Below are 19,772 nucleotides of genomic sequence, written 5' to 3'. Positions count from 1 at the left end.
GAATAGCCACCATTGCTCTTAATGTAAATGGATAAGAGAAAAAACAAAAAGAAAATACATTGAATCTAAGCTTGAATTAGTGTCATGAACCGAAGTTAGAGACGAAGAATCAACAGAGAGGCAAGGGAAGGAGACAGCGAACTTGCTGAGCACCGGCTGAGCGCCACCAGCAAGGATCACCGTCCTTCTGTGAGGGCGGGAGCGGGAGGCGAACACACAGCTCACAGCGGCTCAGCCCGTCTCGGAGCTCCAGGGAGGCTGGCGTGAGGTAAACACATCCTCCACACGTTCCCGCTCGGGGCTGCTTCGTGAGCTCTCGGCAGTCAGGTGGCCCCTCTGGGTCCGTTTCCATTATCTTTTCAGGTCGCGGCAAGCTCCTGAGTGATAACTGATCACCAGGGCAAAGGGCCTTGTGAGGGTTTTTCCCTCCTCTCCTCCCTCCCTCAGTATTTGCCTATTTGCCTAGATAGTTATAATAAACTGTGAAATGTCAGAGGCAGCTCTAGGCAAAGGTGAGAAGGTGACAGAATGTGTTCTCTGCCCTCCAGGGGCCTCCTCTGTTACCTTTTGACATCACATCCCCTGAGCCCCTCTTCCTAGATGTCCATCCCAGAGGCAACTCCGTTTGCGGTGACCAAGCGTTCCAGGCTCTGCGCAACCTTCCCTCCACACTGCCCTCCCCTCCCCTCAAGAAAGGTATCTGGCCCTGCAGCTCACCGTAAAGGGAGGCTCAACAAGCACCAAAGATGCACTAAGGGCGCCTGGTAAGATCTCACATAATACGTGTGCTTTCAGGCTGGCTCCTGGAGAACATGCGTGGTTTTGCTGCCTAAACTACAAGGGAATTTAAGATTGTGAATTCTAAGCCCTTCCCCTGGTAAGAGTGTGAGGCCACTGAGTTGACGGGAAAAGCTGGGATGGACACATAAGTTGGGCAGATGGGCCCTTGCAAATCTCAGGAGCTGAGTATTTGACCAGCCATTTGAGGCAATGATGGGGCCAAACAGTCACAATGACTTACTCAGGATCTTGTCATTTGTGTGCTATAAGGTGGACCGGACTTTCTTTTTTTTTTTTTTAATTAATTTTATTGGAGTAGAGTTGATTTACAATGTTGTGTTAGTTTCAGGTGTACAGCAAAGTGATTCAGTTATACATATATTCATTCTTTTTCAGATTCTTTTCCCATATAGATTATTACAGAATATTGAGTAGAGTTCCCTGTGCTCTACAGTAGGTCCTTGTTGGTTATCTGTCTTACATATATAGTAGTGTGTGTGTGTGTTCATCCCAAACTCCTATTTTATCCCCGCCCCACCGCCATGTTTCCACTTCAGTAACCATAAGTTTCTTTTAGAAATCTGTGAGTCTTTCTTTTGTAAATAAGTTAATTTATATCATTTTTTAAAATTAGATTCTACATATGGGTGACATCATATGATATTTGTCTTTCTCTGTCTGACTTACTTCACTTAGTAACATCATCTCTAGGTACGCTGGACCTGACCTTCATCTCCAGGTTTCGACAGTCGGGCAGGAGGGAAGGAAGAAGTTGTCAACACTAACAATATAAATGCACAGAAATATCTTTCCTTTAAATGAAATTATTTTTACAGACAAAAGAAAAGGGATACAGTGCATTCTGAAAACTCTTATCTCATATCCCTCAGAGAATAGCAAAATATTTTCTACTTCAGGGGAAAAAATATTCATTATTAAAGATCTGAGAGCTATTGACATTTGAGCCACTGAAGTAGGCAGGACGGATCAATCAGAAACACATTTAAAATTTTTCATCTCCAAATTTCAAGCAGTGCTTTCCATTTTATTTCAACCCTCAGTGGAAAAGTAAATTGGTAATTCAAGGACATTAATTGCTCCTATCTGAAAGTTGCTTATGATTCCAATGAACAGGACAACTTTCTGTTTGAAATGGAAGGAGATCAGATCTACACCAGGCAACCCAGTAACAGCTTATGAACCAGAGTGAAAATACGGGGTGAGGAAGGCAAGACCAATGTAGTCTAGAAGAATGAATATAAGTTTTCTATTCCCAACCTTAATTATTTGGAAAAAATCTTGTCTGATAAAGTCAAACTTAAAACTTTGGAAATAAATACCTAATAAACTGGGAAGAAAAGCAGACAAACCTACCTCTCCACTGGTGATGGAGGCTTTCCACATACCGAGGTTCTCACACCACCAATCTGTTCTTGCCATGTGCAGCTGAAGTTCTGTGCGTTCTTTCTCTATTAGAATTATTTCCTCCTTCAACTTAGAAACAATCTGCCACAGGAAAAACATCCTGGGAGTTATGAAACCATCGAAAATGCTATGCAATTCAGCAAAGTAGAAGGATACAAAACCAACACACAAAAATCAGCTGTGTTTCTATACACCAGCAATGAATAATTCAAAAAGGAAATTAAGAAAACAATTCCATTTACAATAGCATAAAAAATAATAAAATACTTAGGAATGAACTTAAGCAAGGAGGTGAGAGACTTCTATGATGAAAACTACAAAACACTGATAAAAGAAATAAAAGGAGACATAAATAAATGGAAAGACATCCCATGTCTTGTTCATGGATTGGAAGACTAAATATTGCTAAGACTCAATGCTACCCAAAGCAATCCACAGTTTCAACACAATCTCTATCAAAATTCCAATGATGTTTTTGCACAAATAGAAAAATCCATCCTAAAATTCATGTGGAATCTCAAGGGAAACTGAATAGCCAAAACAATCTTGAAGAAGAACCATGAAGTTGAAGGACTTACACTTTCTGATTTCAAAATTTACTGCAAAGCTACTCTAATCAAAATGGTATGCTATTGGCATAAAGACAGACATATACCAATGGAATAGAATAGACAGCCAAGAAATAAACCCTTGCACATATGATCAAATGATTTTCAACAAGGGTGCCAAGACCATAAGTGGGAAAGGACAGTCTTTTCCACAAATGGTGTTGAGAAAACTGGATCATCACCACATGCAAAACAATGGAGTTGGGCCCTTACATAACACCATATACAAAGGTTAACTCAAAATAGATCAAAGACCTACTTATAAGGCTAAAACTATAAAATTCTTAGAAGAAAACATGGAGGAGTTTCCTGACATGATTGGCAATGATTTCTTGGCTATGACACCAAAGGCACAGGCAACAAGAGAAAATATAGGCAAACTGGACTTCACAAATTTTTAAAACTTTTGTGCAAAGAACACTATCAACACAGTAAAAAGGCAACTCACAGAATGGGAGAAAATATTTGCAAATCACTTATTTGATAGGCGGCTAATATCCAGAATATATAGAGAACTCCTAAAACTCAACAACAAAACACAACCTGATTCAAAAATGGGCAACGTACTTGAATAGACATTTCTCCAGAGAAAACAGATAAATAGCCAAAAAGCACATAAAAAGATGCTCAACATTACTAATCATTAGGGAAATGCAAATCAAAACCACAATGAGATACCACCACCTCACACCCATCAGAACAAATGCTATCAAAAAACAACAAGTAACAAGTGCCGGTAAGGATACCGAGAAACTGGAACCCTTATGTGCTGCTGGTGAGAAGGTAAAATGGTGCAGTCACTATGGAAAACAATACAGAGATTCCTAAACAATTAAAACAGAACTACCATATGACCCAGCAATACCCCAAAGAAGTGAAAGCAGGGTCTTAAGATATTTGTACATCCATGTTCAAGGCAGCATTTCTTACCATAGCCAAAATGTGGAGACAAAGCAAGTGTCCATCAATGGATAAATGAATAAACAAAATGTTGTATATACATGCAATTGAACATTAGCCTTAAAAAGGAATGAAATTATGACACATGCTACCATATGGATGAATCTTGAGTATATTATGATAAGGGAAACAAACCAGTCACAAAAGGACAAACACTGAATGATTCTACTCACAGGAGGTACTTAGAGTAGTTAAATTCATAAGAGGCAAAGGGAGAATGGTGGTTGCCAGAGACTGGGGGTAAGGGGATGGGGAATTACTGTTTACTGGGTATAGAGTTTCAGTTTTGCAATATGAAAAGGAATTCTGGATATGGATGGTGGTGCTGGTTATAATAACAGTGTGAATATACTTAATGCCAGTGAATTGTACACATGGTAAATTTTATTGTTATGTATAGTTGGCTAAAATTTTTTAAAATAAATAATTCAAATAAAATTCTATGCTCACCGTCCCCCTGGATCTCTTTTAATGAGAAAACCTATAAGGTTATGCAACTCTGTAGTTTGAGGACAGCAGCTTTGCCTCAACTTTGCCTCATGGCTGCATGTTCAACTCTCCTAAACACGCAGCCCACAAGGACCCTCCTCAGAAAGCCTGCAGGAAGCACATGCTGCATTTTATCATCAGTAAGGGCTGTAATGTTCGGCTCCACAGTCAGCACATTTGCTCCCCAAGGCAGGTGTTAGACTCTGTTCCACTGATTCTTCACGGTGACCAGCATAGCCTCCTGCACTTACTCATCACTCGGGCTTCTGAACGCACATTCCGAAGGTGCCAGAGAAGATCACTTTGGGAAAGCAAAGAGCGCCAGCCACTCCTACATTAGAGAAACCTCCTTTTTCGACCAAAGAGGCATGAACACAGAACAAAAAGCCACACCACCCCTTGGGTGTGAGGAATGCCAGAGAGTGAGATGCTGTTTACACTTTTTTAACTTTCAAATTCTGTTGGTTTCTAGCGAAACAATCTATTTCTTGCATAATGCTGTGAGGTGCTCTAAGTTGTACTTGCAGTGTTCAAAAGAAAAAAAATTTTTAAGATTGTCCTTGCAGAGTTAACTCACTTCCAGAAACAACTGTGGCACAAGGGGAAGCTCAGCCCCTTCCCCAAAGGCACTGTAGGCAAGTCGGACAAAAGACACAGAGTTACAGCTGAGGATGGGAAAGAACCCCAAATCATAATAGATAAAAGACAAATGCTTTGCTGATTCTATACTAGAAGCAAAAACAAAAACAAACAACAAAAAAAAAACAAAAAAACAAAAAAAAAGCCAATGGAACCTAGAGTTGAAATTGTTTTTAAAGAAACACTTCTCAACATAAACTGAAAACTACTATTTATCAAATTAGAAAAATGGAAACTTTTAAAGACAACCTTGAAAGCAGAAGAGTTACCTTCTTGTCAGGTTTTGGTGCATTTTGAATAGAATTTAGAGCTTGCCTCTTATAGTCAAGTTTCTCATTTAGTTCTCGTAGTTTGTTTACAGCAAAACTGGTTTGTTCATTAATCCGACTGGTGCCTTCATCCACAGATTCCTCACCAGCCTCACCTCCCGGGTCCTGGGGAAAAACATCACATGAACCACCATATCTTATAGTGTTGGAATATTCCCTAAGTATTACCTATAGTATAGGTTCTAAATCATTACAATACACTGCTCCAAAGCACTGGATTCCACCAAGAATCCATGATAGAAAGCCTAGAAGTAGACTGTTTTTTCTCAGCTAAGTGAAAAAGCAAAGGATCAATATTTAGAATCAAAGTGACTGGCATTCGGAATTGCAGTGAAAAAAAGAAACATTTAATAGCCTAGCGAAAGGCCACGCCACTATTTCCCAAATGGTGTACCCAAGGGAGCCTGCACAGAACAAGGAAGGCAGCTGAGTTATCTTCCCAACTCAACCCAAATGTTCTGTGCCTAAAACTTTGACAAAAAAACACTCAGACTTGGCTTCCTTTTGGGCTCCCAAGAATATTATGAAAAATTCATGTGTGTCCCTTTAAAATAGAATTTCCAGGCTTCCCTGGTGGCCCAGTGGTTGAGAATCCGCCTGCCAATGCAAGGGACACGGATTCAAGCCCTGGTCCAGGAAGATCGCACATGCCACGGAGCAACTAAGCCCGTGCGCTACTGAGCCTGTGCTCTAGAGCCCGCGAGCCACAACTACTGAGCCCATGCGCTGCATCTACTAACTCCCCTGTGCTCTAGGGCCTGTGCTCTGCAACAAGAGAAGCCACCGCACCACAACGAAGAGTAGCCCCCGCTCGCCGCAACTAGAGAAAGCCTGCGCACAGCAACGAAGACCCAACACAGCCAAAAATAATAAATAAATAAATAATTTTTTTTTAAAAAGATGTGCATGTCTTAATCTTCAGAACCTATGAATACATTAACATAGAATTTCCAAATTCCCACTAGTGAAAGTATTTTCAGTATACACTTTGCTCAGTCCTTATTTTTACTAATCAATAGGGAGATTATTTTACAAGTAAAATGGTTAGCATTGAAAGTGACTTAAGATTCATAAAGGACTACATAATCTGGAAAAACCTGAACAGATTACCAACAAATGGCATATCAGTAATTAGATTCACGAGTAGCAACAGCATGAAAAGAACTGCTGAGAACTGTCTTCTGGTTCATTTTCTCCTTAACTTTCTTCCAGATCTTTTTCTTCTAATTTTTATTAATTGTAACAAACAGTAAAAGAAATTTTTCAAAGAAAAATAAAATATTAATAATCACAGCACACCAAGCATTTTTGTATATTCTTTCTAATCCTTGTCCATGAGTATATATATTATGATATCATCCTACTTCTTGTATACATTCAAGAGGGTATTCTGCCTTTTTCGTATAATATACAAGGCTGTATATTTGAGGGTATTGTAGTCTTCAAAGTTATAACTGCTATGGCTGCATAGTATTCTATGAATTGATAATATACTGAGGCATATCCCTATTGCTACGGGTTGATTCTGCTTTTTTGCCTTCCCCAAAACTAAAATAAACTCCACTGTGCATAAACTTTTTTTTTTCCTACATTTTAGTTCTTTTCATAGGATACATTTCTAGAAGTGGGACTGCTGGAACAAAGAGTAGGAGCTTTCAAAAGATCAGTGACACATACCACCCTTCTCTGAATGCTAGGTGAAGCTGCACATTTTTTCATGTTTGTTTACTATTTATTACCTTTCATATTAACTGTCAGTTCAAGTCCTTATTCAATTTATCTGTTGGGTATTATAATTTGGACAAACTTTTCACAACATTTGAATATTAACCATTTTAATTTCTGAGGTAGAGAGATCAGTTTGTTTTAGCTGTGCTATCCTAAAAATAAAATGCAATGTGTAACGAGTTTTGGACCGATTAGTTCAGTGGTTTTATACACTGAAAATGTAAAGAACCAAGTAACAAAACTTGTTTTCAAAAGTCTGAATGAATGACTTTACCAACGGTTCAGAGACATCTGGTTCTAATACCATCATGAACAAGTACCTGATTCCTCAGGGCTTGAGATACAGTGAACTGGACAGAAAGAAAGAATCCAAGATAAATTATAATCTTTCTATATAAGGTGATTCTAAAACACTTTTCCTTTGTACCTTCAAAACCTTCAAACTCATATAGGTCATTAGTAGTAAAAGGGAGATGGCAACTGGGGCTATATCCAAAACGACCCAGGACACTATAAGAAAATTAGACTTCAGGTATGGCTGGACAAGGTTTCTTTCAAAACATCTTAATTTCATCTGATTTTTTTTTTAACTCCAAAATATTTCCTGCATTCTCTACCTCTCCTCATTTCTTCCCCATCCTTTTTGTCTGTTCTCCAGCTGGACTGTTGTGCTAATGATTCTCTTACTTGGTCACAAATGTCCCACCCCACAGATTTTCTGCCCTCACTTTTCAGGAGTCAAACCCAGCTGTGTCTCAGGCAGACAGAGCAGGGGGTGGTCTCTGACTCAGCACTGGGTGGTGGTACCCAGCTGGTCAGAGGACAAAGACAGAAGTGAGGACGAGAAGCAACAAGGAAATTCAACTTAAAGTTCCACTTAAAGTGCCGTATGCTAAGACGTAGAGAATGGACTCGAGGACACGGGGAGGGGGAAGGGTAAGCTGGGACGAAGTGAGAGAGTAGCATGGACTTATATATACTACCAAATGTAAAATACATAGCTTGTGGGAAGCAGCCGCATAGCACAGGGAGATCAGCTCGGTGCTCTGTGACCACCTAGAGGGGTGGGATAGGGAGGGTGGGAGGGAGACGCAAGAGGGAGGAGATATGGGGACATATGTATATGTATAGCTGATTCACTTTGTTATAAAGCAGAAATTAGCACACCATTGTAAAGCGATTATACTCCAATAAAGATGTTAAAAAAAAAAAGTGCTGTATGCCAGAAGATAAAGGTGCACACCAAATCTGGCTCACACAATCTGCACCCATATAATCATATTCAAAGCGTATCCACTCAAAAGGAAGCAGAAAATTAAACGTGACTCACCATTTCATCCTTGTTGGAAATCAACTGGGAGACATGTTTTTCTTCCTCTTTTATCATCAATTTCTCATACAGGTCACTGACAATAAATGAAGGGTAATACCTATCCTTCAGCATCTCATAAACGTCTCCCTGGATTTTGCAGAACACTTCGATTCCTTTATTTCCTACAAGACACTGCTGGATTTCTTTGTAAAGTGATTTTTCCACAGATATTTCTTTGCTCTCCACGAAGAAATTCTGGTAAATTTCACCAACTAATTGTGGAATTTCGTTCTGAAAAGACAGGAAGATGAAGAAAGTAAGAAATACCATCTCTGAGAAAAACTATTTTCTTCTGAATTCTCTGCACTTTAAAGGTGGAAGGGAGACCCATAGACTGTAGGATGAGTGTGCAAAGGCTTTTGTGGGCACATTCAGGGCCAAGGGGTGAGTGTCAGACCCTGAAAAAACAACTGGTGCCTTAAAAGGAACACTTTACGTTGAACAGTTAACAAATGTAATTTCTTTTTAATGCTGGAAGGAAAAAAATAAGAATGAGAACAGTTCTCTTCTTGCAGTGGATTCCTTCTCATAAATCTCAGTTCCACAGGAATACAATTTATCAGCTAAATTCAGTATGACTTTTTCATCTAGTAAAAATAATTAGAAATGCCAACTTCTCACTCCAGAAGAAAGTCAATATAATAATTGTATAATTAAAGAAAGCAAGAGAAATATTCTTCAGAATGATGACTTACTACATTGTAATAAAGCTTGTATTACACAGCTTGGTCTTAAACAAGGTCTCCGCCTAAATGTACTAAGCCTAATTCGGAGGTGCAAACATCTCATTAACATAACCTTTACATTTCCGCTACAGACAACTTATTAACTCTAGAAATGTTATGAAAAGTCTTCGACGGTAGCAAAAAATGAAGACAAACGACTTAACGAATATTATGAATATAACAAGCAATCCGGAAGTTTTACATCCAAATCAGTGTTGCTAGGTCAAAATATAGCTATTTGAGGAAGCTATATCCTCTTACTGCATTGACATTTTCCAACTTGTTTTCAGTAGTTCAGGAAAATTTTTTAGATTGCTCTTTTCAATATTCCTCTGAGAGCAGCCAAAAGTCAAGTATGTAGTAAAGTCTGGTAAATAAAATATGTAATAAAGTTGGCAAATATAATATTGAGTAAAATGAGGTAATTTGTGGCTTATAAATTAACAATGAAAGACATTCCTAAGAAGATTTAAAAATACTATGAGACTGGATTTAGTTCCTTAACCAAAGTGGTTTGTAATTTATGATGTCTTTTAAGTTGGTATTCAGCCCTAGCAACGTTCATATGAAGTGCAAATGAGTAATTTAATGTACATCGTGCTGTTTATGCTTACTTTAATAAGCCTCTCAAGAGTGGCGTGGACATATATACACTACCAAATGTAAAATAGCTACCTAGTGGGAAGCAGCCACACAGCACTGGGAGATCAGCTCGGTGCTTTGTGACCACCTAGAGGGGTGGGATTGGGAGGGTGGGAGGGAGACGCAAGAGGGAGGAGATATGGGGACATATGTACATGTATACCTGATTCACTTTGTTATAAAGCAGAAACTAACACACCGTTGTAAAGCAATTACACTCCCATAAAAATGTTAAAAATAAATAAATAAGCATCTCAAAATGCATGTATTATATATGTTGTACATATTATTATATATGTTTTTAGACATATATATATATACACACATATATATTTCACATTCTTCAATTTAATTCTTAAATACATATTGAGAACTTGCCAAGTGCAAAACACAATGCTTATTGCTGGGCTTTGTGCTGTAATAGGCATCTGTAACCAAAAATTATTTTTCGTCTTCCTTAACACAATCATATTTTAAATTAAATAAAAGAAGGACAGTTGTGTAAAATGTGCACATTATGATATTAAAAATAACAAGGTTATGAGATTGAAGCATAGGTGATAAGACCAAATTTATTGTAACAGCCATGTGGGTTAAGTATACGCCTTTTTTTATAATGGGTTAAAAAATAACTACCTGAAACTAAATTCAGTAATTGGGGATATCTGTAAATCTTTTTTCCTTGACTACACATTCAAAAGCACTTTTTGTAAAAATGAAATCTAATTCTATTTACCATTACGGGCTAGAACATAATGCCAATAATATATTTGGTTTAAAGTATTCTTTTAATGTATCTTATCTTACAGCTTTATTGAGAAACACAGACCTGCCTAACATACAAGTTTTCATCAGCTAGTGATTAATATTCCTTTGGGCCTATATATCCTACCTTGTTAGCATTCTTTAAATATTCCACAGACTCCCAAAAGCTAATCAGAGCTCTCTTGTCCATCCTTTCCATGTACGTTCGAAAGTGCTCTCGGTAGGAAGTATTGGCCAAGATATCTTCGAATTGAAGAATCTATGAAGGGAATTTAAGAGAAAGTTTTTAAAAATCAAATTTTAAATATCAGTTTGCTTTAACTTCCAATGGATTAATTTCTACATTCAGGAAAAAATGTCTCATTTTCTAAGTTCATAGTCAATGTAATACAGTACACTTCTCTCACCTTCCTAAATTTTAAATTTAAAAAGTTTATTGAATATTCAAAATGCACATATTCAATAAATACAAATTTTCTATTAATCATTCACTTATTCAGCAAAAGATTTATTTGGCATCTACTCTGTATCAGGCACATTTCTAGGAAATGAAACAGACAAAAATCCCTGCCTTATGGGATTTCTATTATTGGCAATCATGCCAATAATAGAAAAAGTGAAGAGAAATATATAAAAGGCCAGGAAGCTGGAGCCTAATAATTTGGCATTTTTGCTTTCCATCCTATTTTCATATAGCTGAGGAAATCTACCAATGATTTCATACCTTTTCGTTTATAATATCACATTCATTAAAAAAATCTTTTGTATGCATCATTTTAATTGGCCCATAAAACTGTTGTAGAGATGTATCAAAATGACTCCTTTGTTTACTATTTTGAATGCTTACAGAAAAGAAAAACCACTACCTGAAGACACAGTGAGATCAATCTTGAGTGTGGACTGCTATAATATGAGAAAGCAGATGAGCTTCAAAATAATTCATGACTCAACTAGGAGAAATGCCTCAAATTAATTTAGAAGGAATTTAACTCCTATATCCTCAGTTATTAATTAGTAATAAAAATGATGTCTATGTATACTGCAACGAAAGGAAAACTTACATTTAAGATTTTTAAAATTAATATTGTGGCGATTGGAAAAACTTCAGCAGTGTTATCAGTTAAGATCTTTCTACAATCAAGTGCATATGCTCAACGCATGTTCAACTCTTTCTGCCGCTGACAGTAAGTCGTCACTCTGTCTGGTGGGCAGAAAGGGGCAGGCATTTTTCTAACAATTTTTGATAACTAAGTAATCAAAATAGTCTGATCCCTTGCTACAGACTATGAACATTTAGGATTTACTTTACTAACTCTGGGAGACCGTAGCATGTTTCCTCACTTTATGTAAACCTACCAGTGAAGCATTTTTAGGTACAAAACCTAACTGTACAGGCTCCAAAGAGGTCTGAAGGCTCCCATATCGACTCTGGCTAGGAATGACAGATCACTCAGACAGCAATCCATTTTTAACATGGGGAGGAGCTGGGCAGGAAAGACACTCAACAACTCTAAGGAAGTCTTCCCAGTATAATTTCATGGACTCAAATGAATTTCAAGTTAGATACAAACCCACATGTTTGCAAAATCAAGTCCAAAACATCTTCTAAAATATCAGCCACTTTTAGATTCTTTTATTGTGTCTATGAACACTCTTATGTTTAGTTCTAAAAATGCAAATATATACAAATAAATGACAGCAAATATATCTCAAGTCTAACTAAACATCTGATATATCTCATATCTTAGCTGGTGAATTAACCAAGTTCTCTACTCCATTTGTTTTCTATTTTCTCTTGAAGCCTGCATAAGCCTTTCACTGATTAACACCTACACTAACGGTGTGGGTCTGGGTGACCAGGATAAGAAGACTGCACACTTCTGAGTCAAACGTGTTAACGTGAGATGAACTCAATCCCATTGTGCTAATTTGAGATGAACTAATCTCAGTAATCCTGAGACTGTTGTGTGGAAGTGGAAAGAAAAGACTGGGTAGGTCCAAGTTGACACTACTGCTAAATACATGATTTAAAAAAAAAAAATATATATATATATATATATATAGACAATGTAATACCAATTAACATTTACTAAGGGCTTCCATATAGCAAACACTGTGCTCTTGCATTAATTTCCTTCTGTTGGATCAGCACGTTTCCTTCTGTCCTAAGACTTCTGGTAATTCTGGGAGGGCTGATGCCACAATCAAGAATCTCTGAGCAGAAGACAAAAAATTGTCCTGGTGATGTCTCATATGCCGAAGGCCATGAAGTATTTCAGGCTGGAAGGTAGCCTATGAAGGCAGATTGTTCTTTACTCCCCTTCAGGGATTTTTATTTACTCCTTTTTCACTATCTCCCAAACCCACTGGATCTGGTTTCATGATGCGTACTCTATTAACTTAGTTTTATGTTTTGTGTATGTTATCCCTTGACCAGCAGGTTAATTTTTCCCTAGGAAATATATCCCCTAAGCACTCAAAAGGACCACAAGGCCTAGAAGAGTAAGTAAATGTGCTCTTAAAACACCCAGCATGTTACCAAGAGGGACCCAGGCCCAAGATTCTCTAGCTGCCGAATATCTACGACACACTCATGAGCCTATCTACGGCGTACAAATGAGAACGTGGAGAATTAGGCTCTTGGGACCGATGTTTTATCCTAAAAGGAGAGATCACAATTGGATTCCTCTTACATTTATAACATCACTAAACATACCCCCGAAAAATTACTGCCAGTAATAACAAATGTTTAGTAAGTGCTCATTCTACACCAAGTACCATACTTACCATTTTATGTGCATTATTTAATTTAATGATTATCACGCCCTGTAGGGGATGTACAGTTAACCCTACTTTACAAACAGAGTACAGAGAGGCTAACTAACTTGCCCAAAGTCAATCCCCAGCAGACCTGGGATTAAAAGCCAGGCTTTCTAACTCTGTAGCACAGCTTCTTAACTATAATAAAATACTTACTCTCTTTAAGAAATAACCTGATTTGTATTCAGGCCAAAAAATTTAGCAAACTAAAAACAGTATGGAAGTCAAGAAGGAAAGATGGACTGAGAGCTCCACAAGAACTCGGGGAGAAACAAAGTCAGGGAATCTTATCACATTCAAGTGCAGAGTCCTGGGCTACACTCAGATTTGTGAATCAACTAGATCTGGGTTTTTATCTAGTTCTGCCTCTTCTTACCCACGTGGCCTTATCAGGTAATTTATTTAAACCACCTGTTTCTTCACCTGTAAAATGGGGATATGGAGCACATATTCACAGCACTGTGTAGAGAGCTAAGTAAAATAACCTGTAATAAGACCTTCTACTTCACTGGTGGTAATTTCTATCCAATTCGTAGTGAGTAACCTGACTAAGCCCTTGAAAGTATAAATATGCTCCTCTGGGATTGTGGGAGGGCAAAAGGGGGACAGTAAAACACACACAGGCATGTGTGCACACACACGCACCCCACACCAAGAAATACGGCTACCTGACTCATAAAAGTAAACATGTGAGTCTGTGTTCTGGAATATATGTCTTAGGTTAAATACCAAGAAGTGAAAAGATTGTCTGTGTGATTAAACCCGTGTTCGTCACAAACATGAAACGGCAGAACAAGAGACTACAAAGTCCTACCTTCTGGCTTTGAGGCCCTTCCCCCTCATGCAAGGGCCCACCCTCTTGCTGGTCATAGGCAGGGCCCCCCAGGCCTCTGATCCTCTTCTCACACCGCTTCTTTGCTACAGTCAGTTGGTTAATGTACCTTTTCATGTTCCTGGCCCTCAGGAGATCAGCCTTCATGGCAGCGGTTTCTTTACCTTGAATGAGATAGATGGGTAGCGCACTGATCAGGGGACAAGGTACAAAAGAGGCAACACAGCAACTGTGGGCCAAATTAATGTCCGATGTGGTACGTTCTGAGCAGCAGTGGGCACTAAAGGACAGCCACTATGGAAAACAATATGAAGGTTCCTCAAAAACTTAAAAATAGAACAACCATATGACCCAGCAATTCCACTCCTGAGTATGTATCCAAAGAAAATGAAAACACTAATTCAAAAAGATATATGCACCCCAATGTTCACAGCAGCACTACTTACAACAGCCAAGATACAGAAGCAACCTAAGTGACCATCAACAGATGAACAGATAAAGAAGATGGGACACACATATACATTGGGTGGGCCAAAAGGTTTGTTTGTTTCCGTAAGATGGCTCCAGTAGCACTTAGTTGTCTTTAACTTCATTTGAAACCATTTCGTTAGATTGTATGTGACAGCTGTCACACCAGTGTGCGTTAAAAAAAAGACTTATCAAGATTGGTGAATTTTTGTGTAGCCATTTTAACATTGAAAATGGAAGCAAAAAAGCAACATTTTTGGCATATTATTCTTTATCATTTCAAGAAAGGTAAAAACACAACTGAAATGCAAAAAAAGATCTGTGCCATGTATGGAGAAGATGCTGTGACTGATCAAACGTGTCAAAGGTGGTTTGCGAAGTTTCGTGCTGGAGATATCTCGCTGGACGATGCTCCACGGGCAGGTAGACCAGTTGAAACTGACAGCGATCAAATCAAAACAATAATTGAGAACAATCGATGTTATACCACACGGGACATAGCCAACATACTCAAAATATCCAAACCGAGCACTGAAAATCATTTGCGCCAGCTTGGTTTTATGTGAATCGCTTTGATGCTTGGGCTGCATGTAAGTTAAGCACAAAAACCCTTCTTGACCAGATTTCCACACGCAATTCTCCCCTGAAACATAATGAAAACGCTCCGTTTTTAAAACAAATTGTGACGGGCGATGAAAAGTGGATACTGTACAAGAATGTGGAACAGAAGAGATCGTGGGGCAAGCGAAATGCACCGTCACCAACCACACTAAAGGCTGGTCTTCATCCAAAGATGATGTTGCGTATATGTTGGGACTGGAGGGGAGTTCCTCTATCATGAGCTCCTTCTGGAAAACCAAACAATTAATTCCAACAAGCACTGCTCCTGATTAGACCAACTGAAAGTAGCACTCGACAAAAAGCATCCAGAATTAGTCAAGAGAAAACACATAATCTTCCATCAGGATAACGCAAGACTGAGTGTTTCTGTGATGACCAGGCAAAAACTGTAACAGTTCGGCTGGGAAGTTCTGATTCATCCGCTGTATTCACCAGACATTGCACCTTCAGATTTCCATTTATTTCAGTCTTTACAAACTTCTCTTAATGGAAAAAATTTCAATTCCCTGGAAGACTGTAAAAGGCACCTGGAACAGTTCTTTGCTCAAAAAGATAAGTTTTGGGAAGGTGGAATAATGAAGTTGCCTGAAAAGTGGCAGAAGGTAGTAGAACAAAAGGATGAATACACCGTTCAGTAAAGTTCTTGGTGAAAATGAAAAATGTGTCTTTTATTTTTACTTTAAAAACCAAAGGCACTTTTTGACCCACCCAATATATATAATGGAATATTACTCAGCCGTAAAAAGAATGAAATTTTGCCATTTGCAACATGGGTGGACCTGGGGGCTATTATATTTAGTGAAATAAGTCAGACAGAAAAAGACAAATGCTATATGTTTTCACTTATATGTGGAATCTTAAAAAACTAAAACGAATGAATGTAACAAAACAGAAACAGACTCACAGATACAGATAATAAACTAGTGGTTACCGGAGGGAAGAGGAGCATGGGGAGGGCCAGCATAGATGAAGGGGATTAAGAGGTACAAACTACCAGGTATAAAATAAATCAGTTACAAGGATATAACATACAGCACAAGAAATATAGCCAATATTTTATAACAACTTTATATGGAGTATAATCTATAAAAATAGTGAACCACTACGTTATAGGGCTGACTCTGGACTGCCCATCCTGGACACTTCGTACTAACGGAGTCACACACTACGTGGTCTACGGTGACCAGCTTCGTGGACACACTGCGTCGCTCCCTGCTCGGGGCTCTACTATCCATCCTCTCAGCCTGGCCCCTTCATCCCCCAGGAATCGGCCTGGCTCAGTTCCCCGCCCCCTTCAGGTCCCTAGTTCAGGGTTCAGGGAAGACCTCCCCGGCCACTCTCTTTCTACCTGCAACCTCCACCCTAAAACACCAGTCTTCTCCCGTCTTTCCTTCTCTAGCGCAGCGGTCCCCAAGCTTTTTGGCTCCAGGGGCAGGTTTCGTGGAAGACAGCGTTTCCACAGACGGCGGGTGTGGGGGGGGGCGGTGATGGTCCAGGCGGTGATGCGAGCAGTGGGGGGCGGCCGATGAAGCTCTGCTTGCTCCCCTGCCACTTACCTCCTGCTGGGCAGCCCGGCTCCTGACAGGGGGTTGGGGGACCCCTGCTCTACAGCACGACCGCCATACTGCGTATTCAACTTAGTTATCCTGTATGTCCTCATAAAGGTAGAGTTTTGTCTGTTCACACACTGCTGTACCATCAGCACCTACGAGAGTGCCTGGCAGCACACGAGGGACTCATAAAATGTGTTGAGTGGATGTACGATCTGTGTCAAATGTTGCCGAGAGGTCAACACAACATAGCTAACGTTTTGCTGAGTGCTTGCTGTGGATCAGGTACTGTGCTCTGTCCAGAACTCTGGCTGTGAAGGAGAGAACCAGGGTGAGTCTCCCCACTCCCATTCTTCAACTTACTCTGTTACGGTGTCTAGCCCTCCCCTCCATCAAATCTCCTGTGGCCAAGATCGCTAGTGGACCTCCACGTCAAATGCAGTAGACAGTTGTCAGTAGAGTCTGGAATCAGACTAGAATTCGGGCTCTGCCACCACGAGCTACATGGTCTTAGTGAGACTTTTTTAAAATTTAATTTAAAAACATTTACAATGGGCTTCCCTGGTGGCACTGTGGTTAAGAATCCGCCTGCCAAGGTAGGGGACACGGGTTCGAGCCCTGGTCCGGGAAGATCCCACATGCCACAGAGCAACTAAGCCCGTGCGCCACAACTACTGAGCCTGCACCCTAGAGCCCGCGAGCCACAACTACTGAAGCCCACGCACCTAGAGCCCATCCTCCGCAACGAGAGAAGCCACCGCAACGAGAAGCCTGCACACCACAACGAAGAGTAGCCCCCGCTCGCCGCAACTAGAGAAAGCCTGCACGCAGCAACAAAGACCCAACAAGCCCAAAACAAATAAATAAATTTATTTTTAAAAAAAGAAAATCACCTCAAAAACATATACAATGGTTTGTTTCCTTAAGCTGACATTATATAACTTATAAAAAGCAAAAGACTCACACGAAATTAATTTTTAAAAACGATAAGCGCTGAGCATTTCCTTGTGGACAACAGACTGGCTTTGCATACACACCTGAAGGCAGGGAAGGGCTGGGTTGAGGGAAGACATTTTTCTTTTCTTTTTTTTTTTTAAATGGGCAAGAAATGAGCTGGTTTTAATGCTGATGAGCAGGAACCACTTAAAAGAAAAAAAAGGTGACAGATGGGGAGTGGTACCCAGTAGACACCTGAGGAGGCTGGCTTTGGGAAAGGCCACCTCCTCCACTGTGGTAACACGGAAGGCACAGCGATGGGTGCAGACACAGGCAAACTGGGAGCTGGTGGCCGGGAGCTGGAGCAGTTCTCTTCCTAGGGTTTCTGTTTTCTGGAAGTGGGGAGGGAAGTTATCTGCTCAGAGGGAGGTGCGTAAAAAGGGGGAGGGGACAGAGGCCTGAGGAAAGTGGGCAAAGTGTGAAAGCCACCGTGGAAAGTGGCAGAGCAAGCTCACTTCGGAAACACGGCGGGACTGTTTCAGGTGGTGTCCAGGGCCCAGGCGACCTCTGGATGGGTATAAACCTTCCTGGGCAGGTCAGAGCACAGCTCTGGAGGTGAGTCAGCGTACACCGGACTTAGACCGGAACCGGCGACAATAAAAGAGGGTTGGTGTTGTGTTTCTCGGTGCCCCGGACACAGAGTCTAAGTGAAATTTTACACACCTAGGGAGACCTCCAATTCCCTAGGGTGTCGTCACCACCCTCGTGTCACACAGTCAATCGCGCAGATGCTTATAATAGCGCCTGGGCAGGCTGAACAATCAACTGGAAAAACTCAGGCAAGGACCACAAAACACTGTGTCTTTCAGAGCAGCTTTTTCTGATATTTATCACCAACGGTCACAGGCAGACTTCAAGTCAACAGTCAGCCTCGCTCAGGAGGGTCTGTGAGGTATTACAGGATGTTTTTCATACATGTGCTGAGGAGACATTTTCATTTGACTTCAATGATGGTTTCTCAGCATATCCTATTCTTGGCTGACAGAGAGGCCCTGACCAAAGAACTTAACTCAGCACTCATCTCGAGAGGAAAAAAGCATATTTCAGAGCCCCCTTAGTGGGAAGACAAAAGTAAATGTAGTCCGTCCCCAAATCAGCCTATTGCAAACTAAAACTATTCGTGTGTGTACCTAAAGAAATACATGCTGGGAATAGTGAATTTTTCAGAAAAGTTTTCATTTATCTTTCTACCTCCAAAGCTCATGTTATTTCCATTATACTTAGATTCTAAGGAGCTTAAACTCCTACAGTTATATTCCGCTATTCTGCATTGATTACAGTTATTTTAAATAGATTTAAAGCATATATCCTTAAACTATTTTGCATTGGTTACATTTACTTTAAACATTCTAAACATATACCCTTAAACTCTAAATTTCATACATAGCATTTAACCTACTTTAAAATTGAGGGACAAAAAGTTGCCTTTTATGGAATAAACCTAGACTGCAATTTTAATTTTGGGTTAAAACAGACTAATAAAAAGAAAGATATAGAGAAAGAAACTGACACACATTTAATAACCACCAAATTCTTCTCCTGAGAAGGCTTAAACGTCTTTCTAAAAGGACAAAAACTGAGGCAAATTCCAAAGGGAAGGAAGAAAGAGAATAAACCTTCCCCTAAAACCCAGCTGCAGAGCTGAGAAGACATTCTGGAGTCCTGCCTGAAGGTCCCCTGCTCACGTGAATGCATTCTGTTTGTTAAAGGCAAGACAAAGCCATTGTCTGATGACAAAGCTTGTTGCTAACAAACGCTACAGCAACTTGTTGCTCAGACAATACTGTTTATTTTTGCCTCAGAAAACGAATGCCACGTTGAGGGCTAAATGACTAACAGGGCGCTCCTGCAGCGCATGCGACTGCCATGCAAAAATCCCAGTAAATCCAGCGATGCAGATGAATACGCTTCTTTGTGACCTGAGAACCCGTCCATGCAAGAAGTCTTCACACCAAGAGAAGCGCAGGCAAGAGGCTGGAAGATGCACTGCCCAGCTCAAGCGAGACTCCTGCAGCTGTCTCTC

At 40.0% G+C, this 19,772-nt stretch overlaps 1 protein-coding gene across 2 annotated transcripts in view; it reads right to left on the bottom strand.

Moving 5' to 3' along the window:
* Positions 1 to 19,772, bottom strand: part of SNX25 (sorting nexin 25) — a 111,202-nt gene that overhangs the window by 18,287 nt on the left and 73,143 nt on the right. For both annotated transcript variants that reach the window (XR_010838451.1, XM_059049333.2), the window contains exons 7-11: positions 14,097 to 14,278; positions 10,590 to 10,721; positions 8,289 to 8,561; positions 5,171 to 5,335; positions 2,155 to 2,286 (exon numbers count right to left, since the gene is read on the bottom strand). Coding sequence is in view for 1 of the 2 variants with exons in the window: in XM_059049333.2 (XP_058905316.1) it covers positions 2,155 to 2,286; positions 5,171 to 5,335; positions 8,289 to 8,561; positions 10,590 to 10,721; positions 14,097 to 14,278 (884 nt within the window). In the remaining variant the exon portion in view is untranslated. The remainder of the gene's footprint in view (positions 1 to 2,154; positions 2,287 to 5,170; positions 5,336 to 8,288; positions 8,562 to 10,589; positions 10,722 to 14,096; positions 14,279 to 19,772) is intronic.

This window comes from Kogia breviceps, chromosome 20 (genome assembly GCF_026419965.1).
Source record: "Kogia breviceps isolate mKogBre1 chromosome 20, mKogBre1 haplotype 1, whole genome shotgun sequence".
Classification (NCBI taxonomy): Eukaryota; Metazoa; Chordata; class Mammalia; order Artiodactyla; family Physeteridae; genus Kogia; species Kogia breviceps.
The sequence above is the reverse complement of the archived record's forward strand: the minus strand, read 5'-3'. Positions and strand labels throughout refer to the sequence as shown.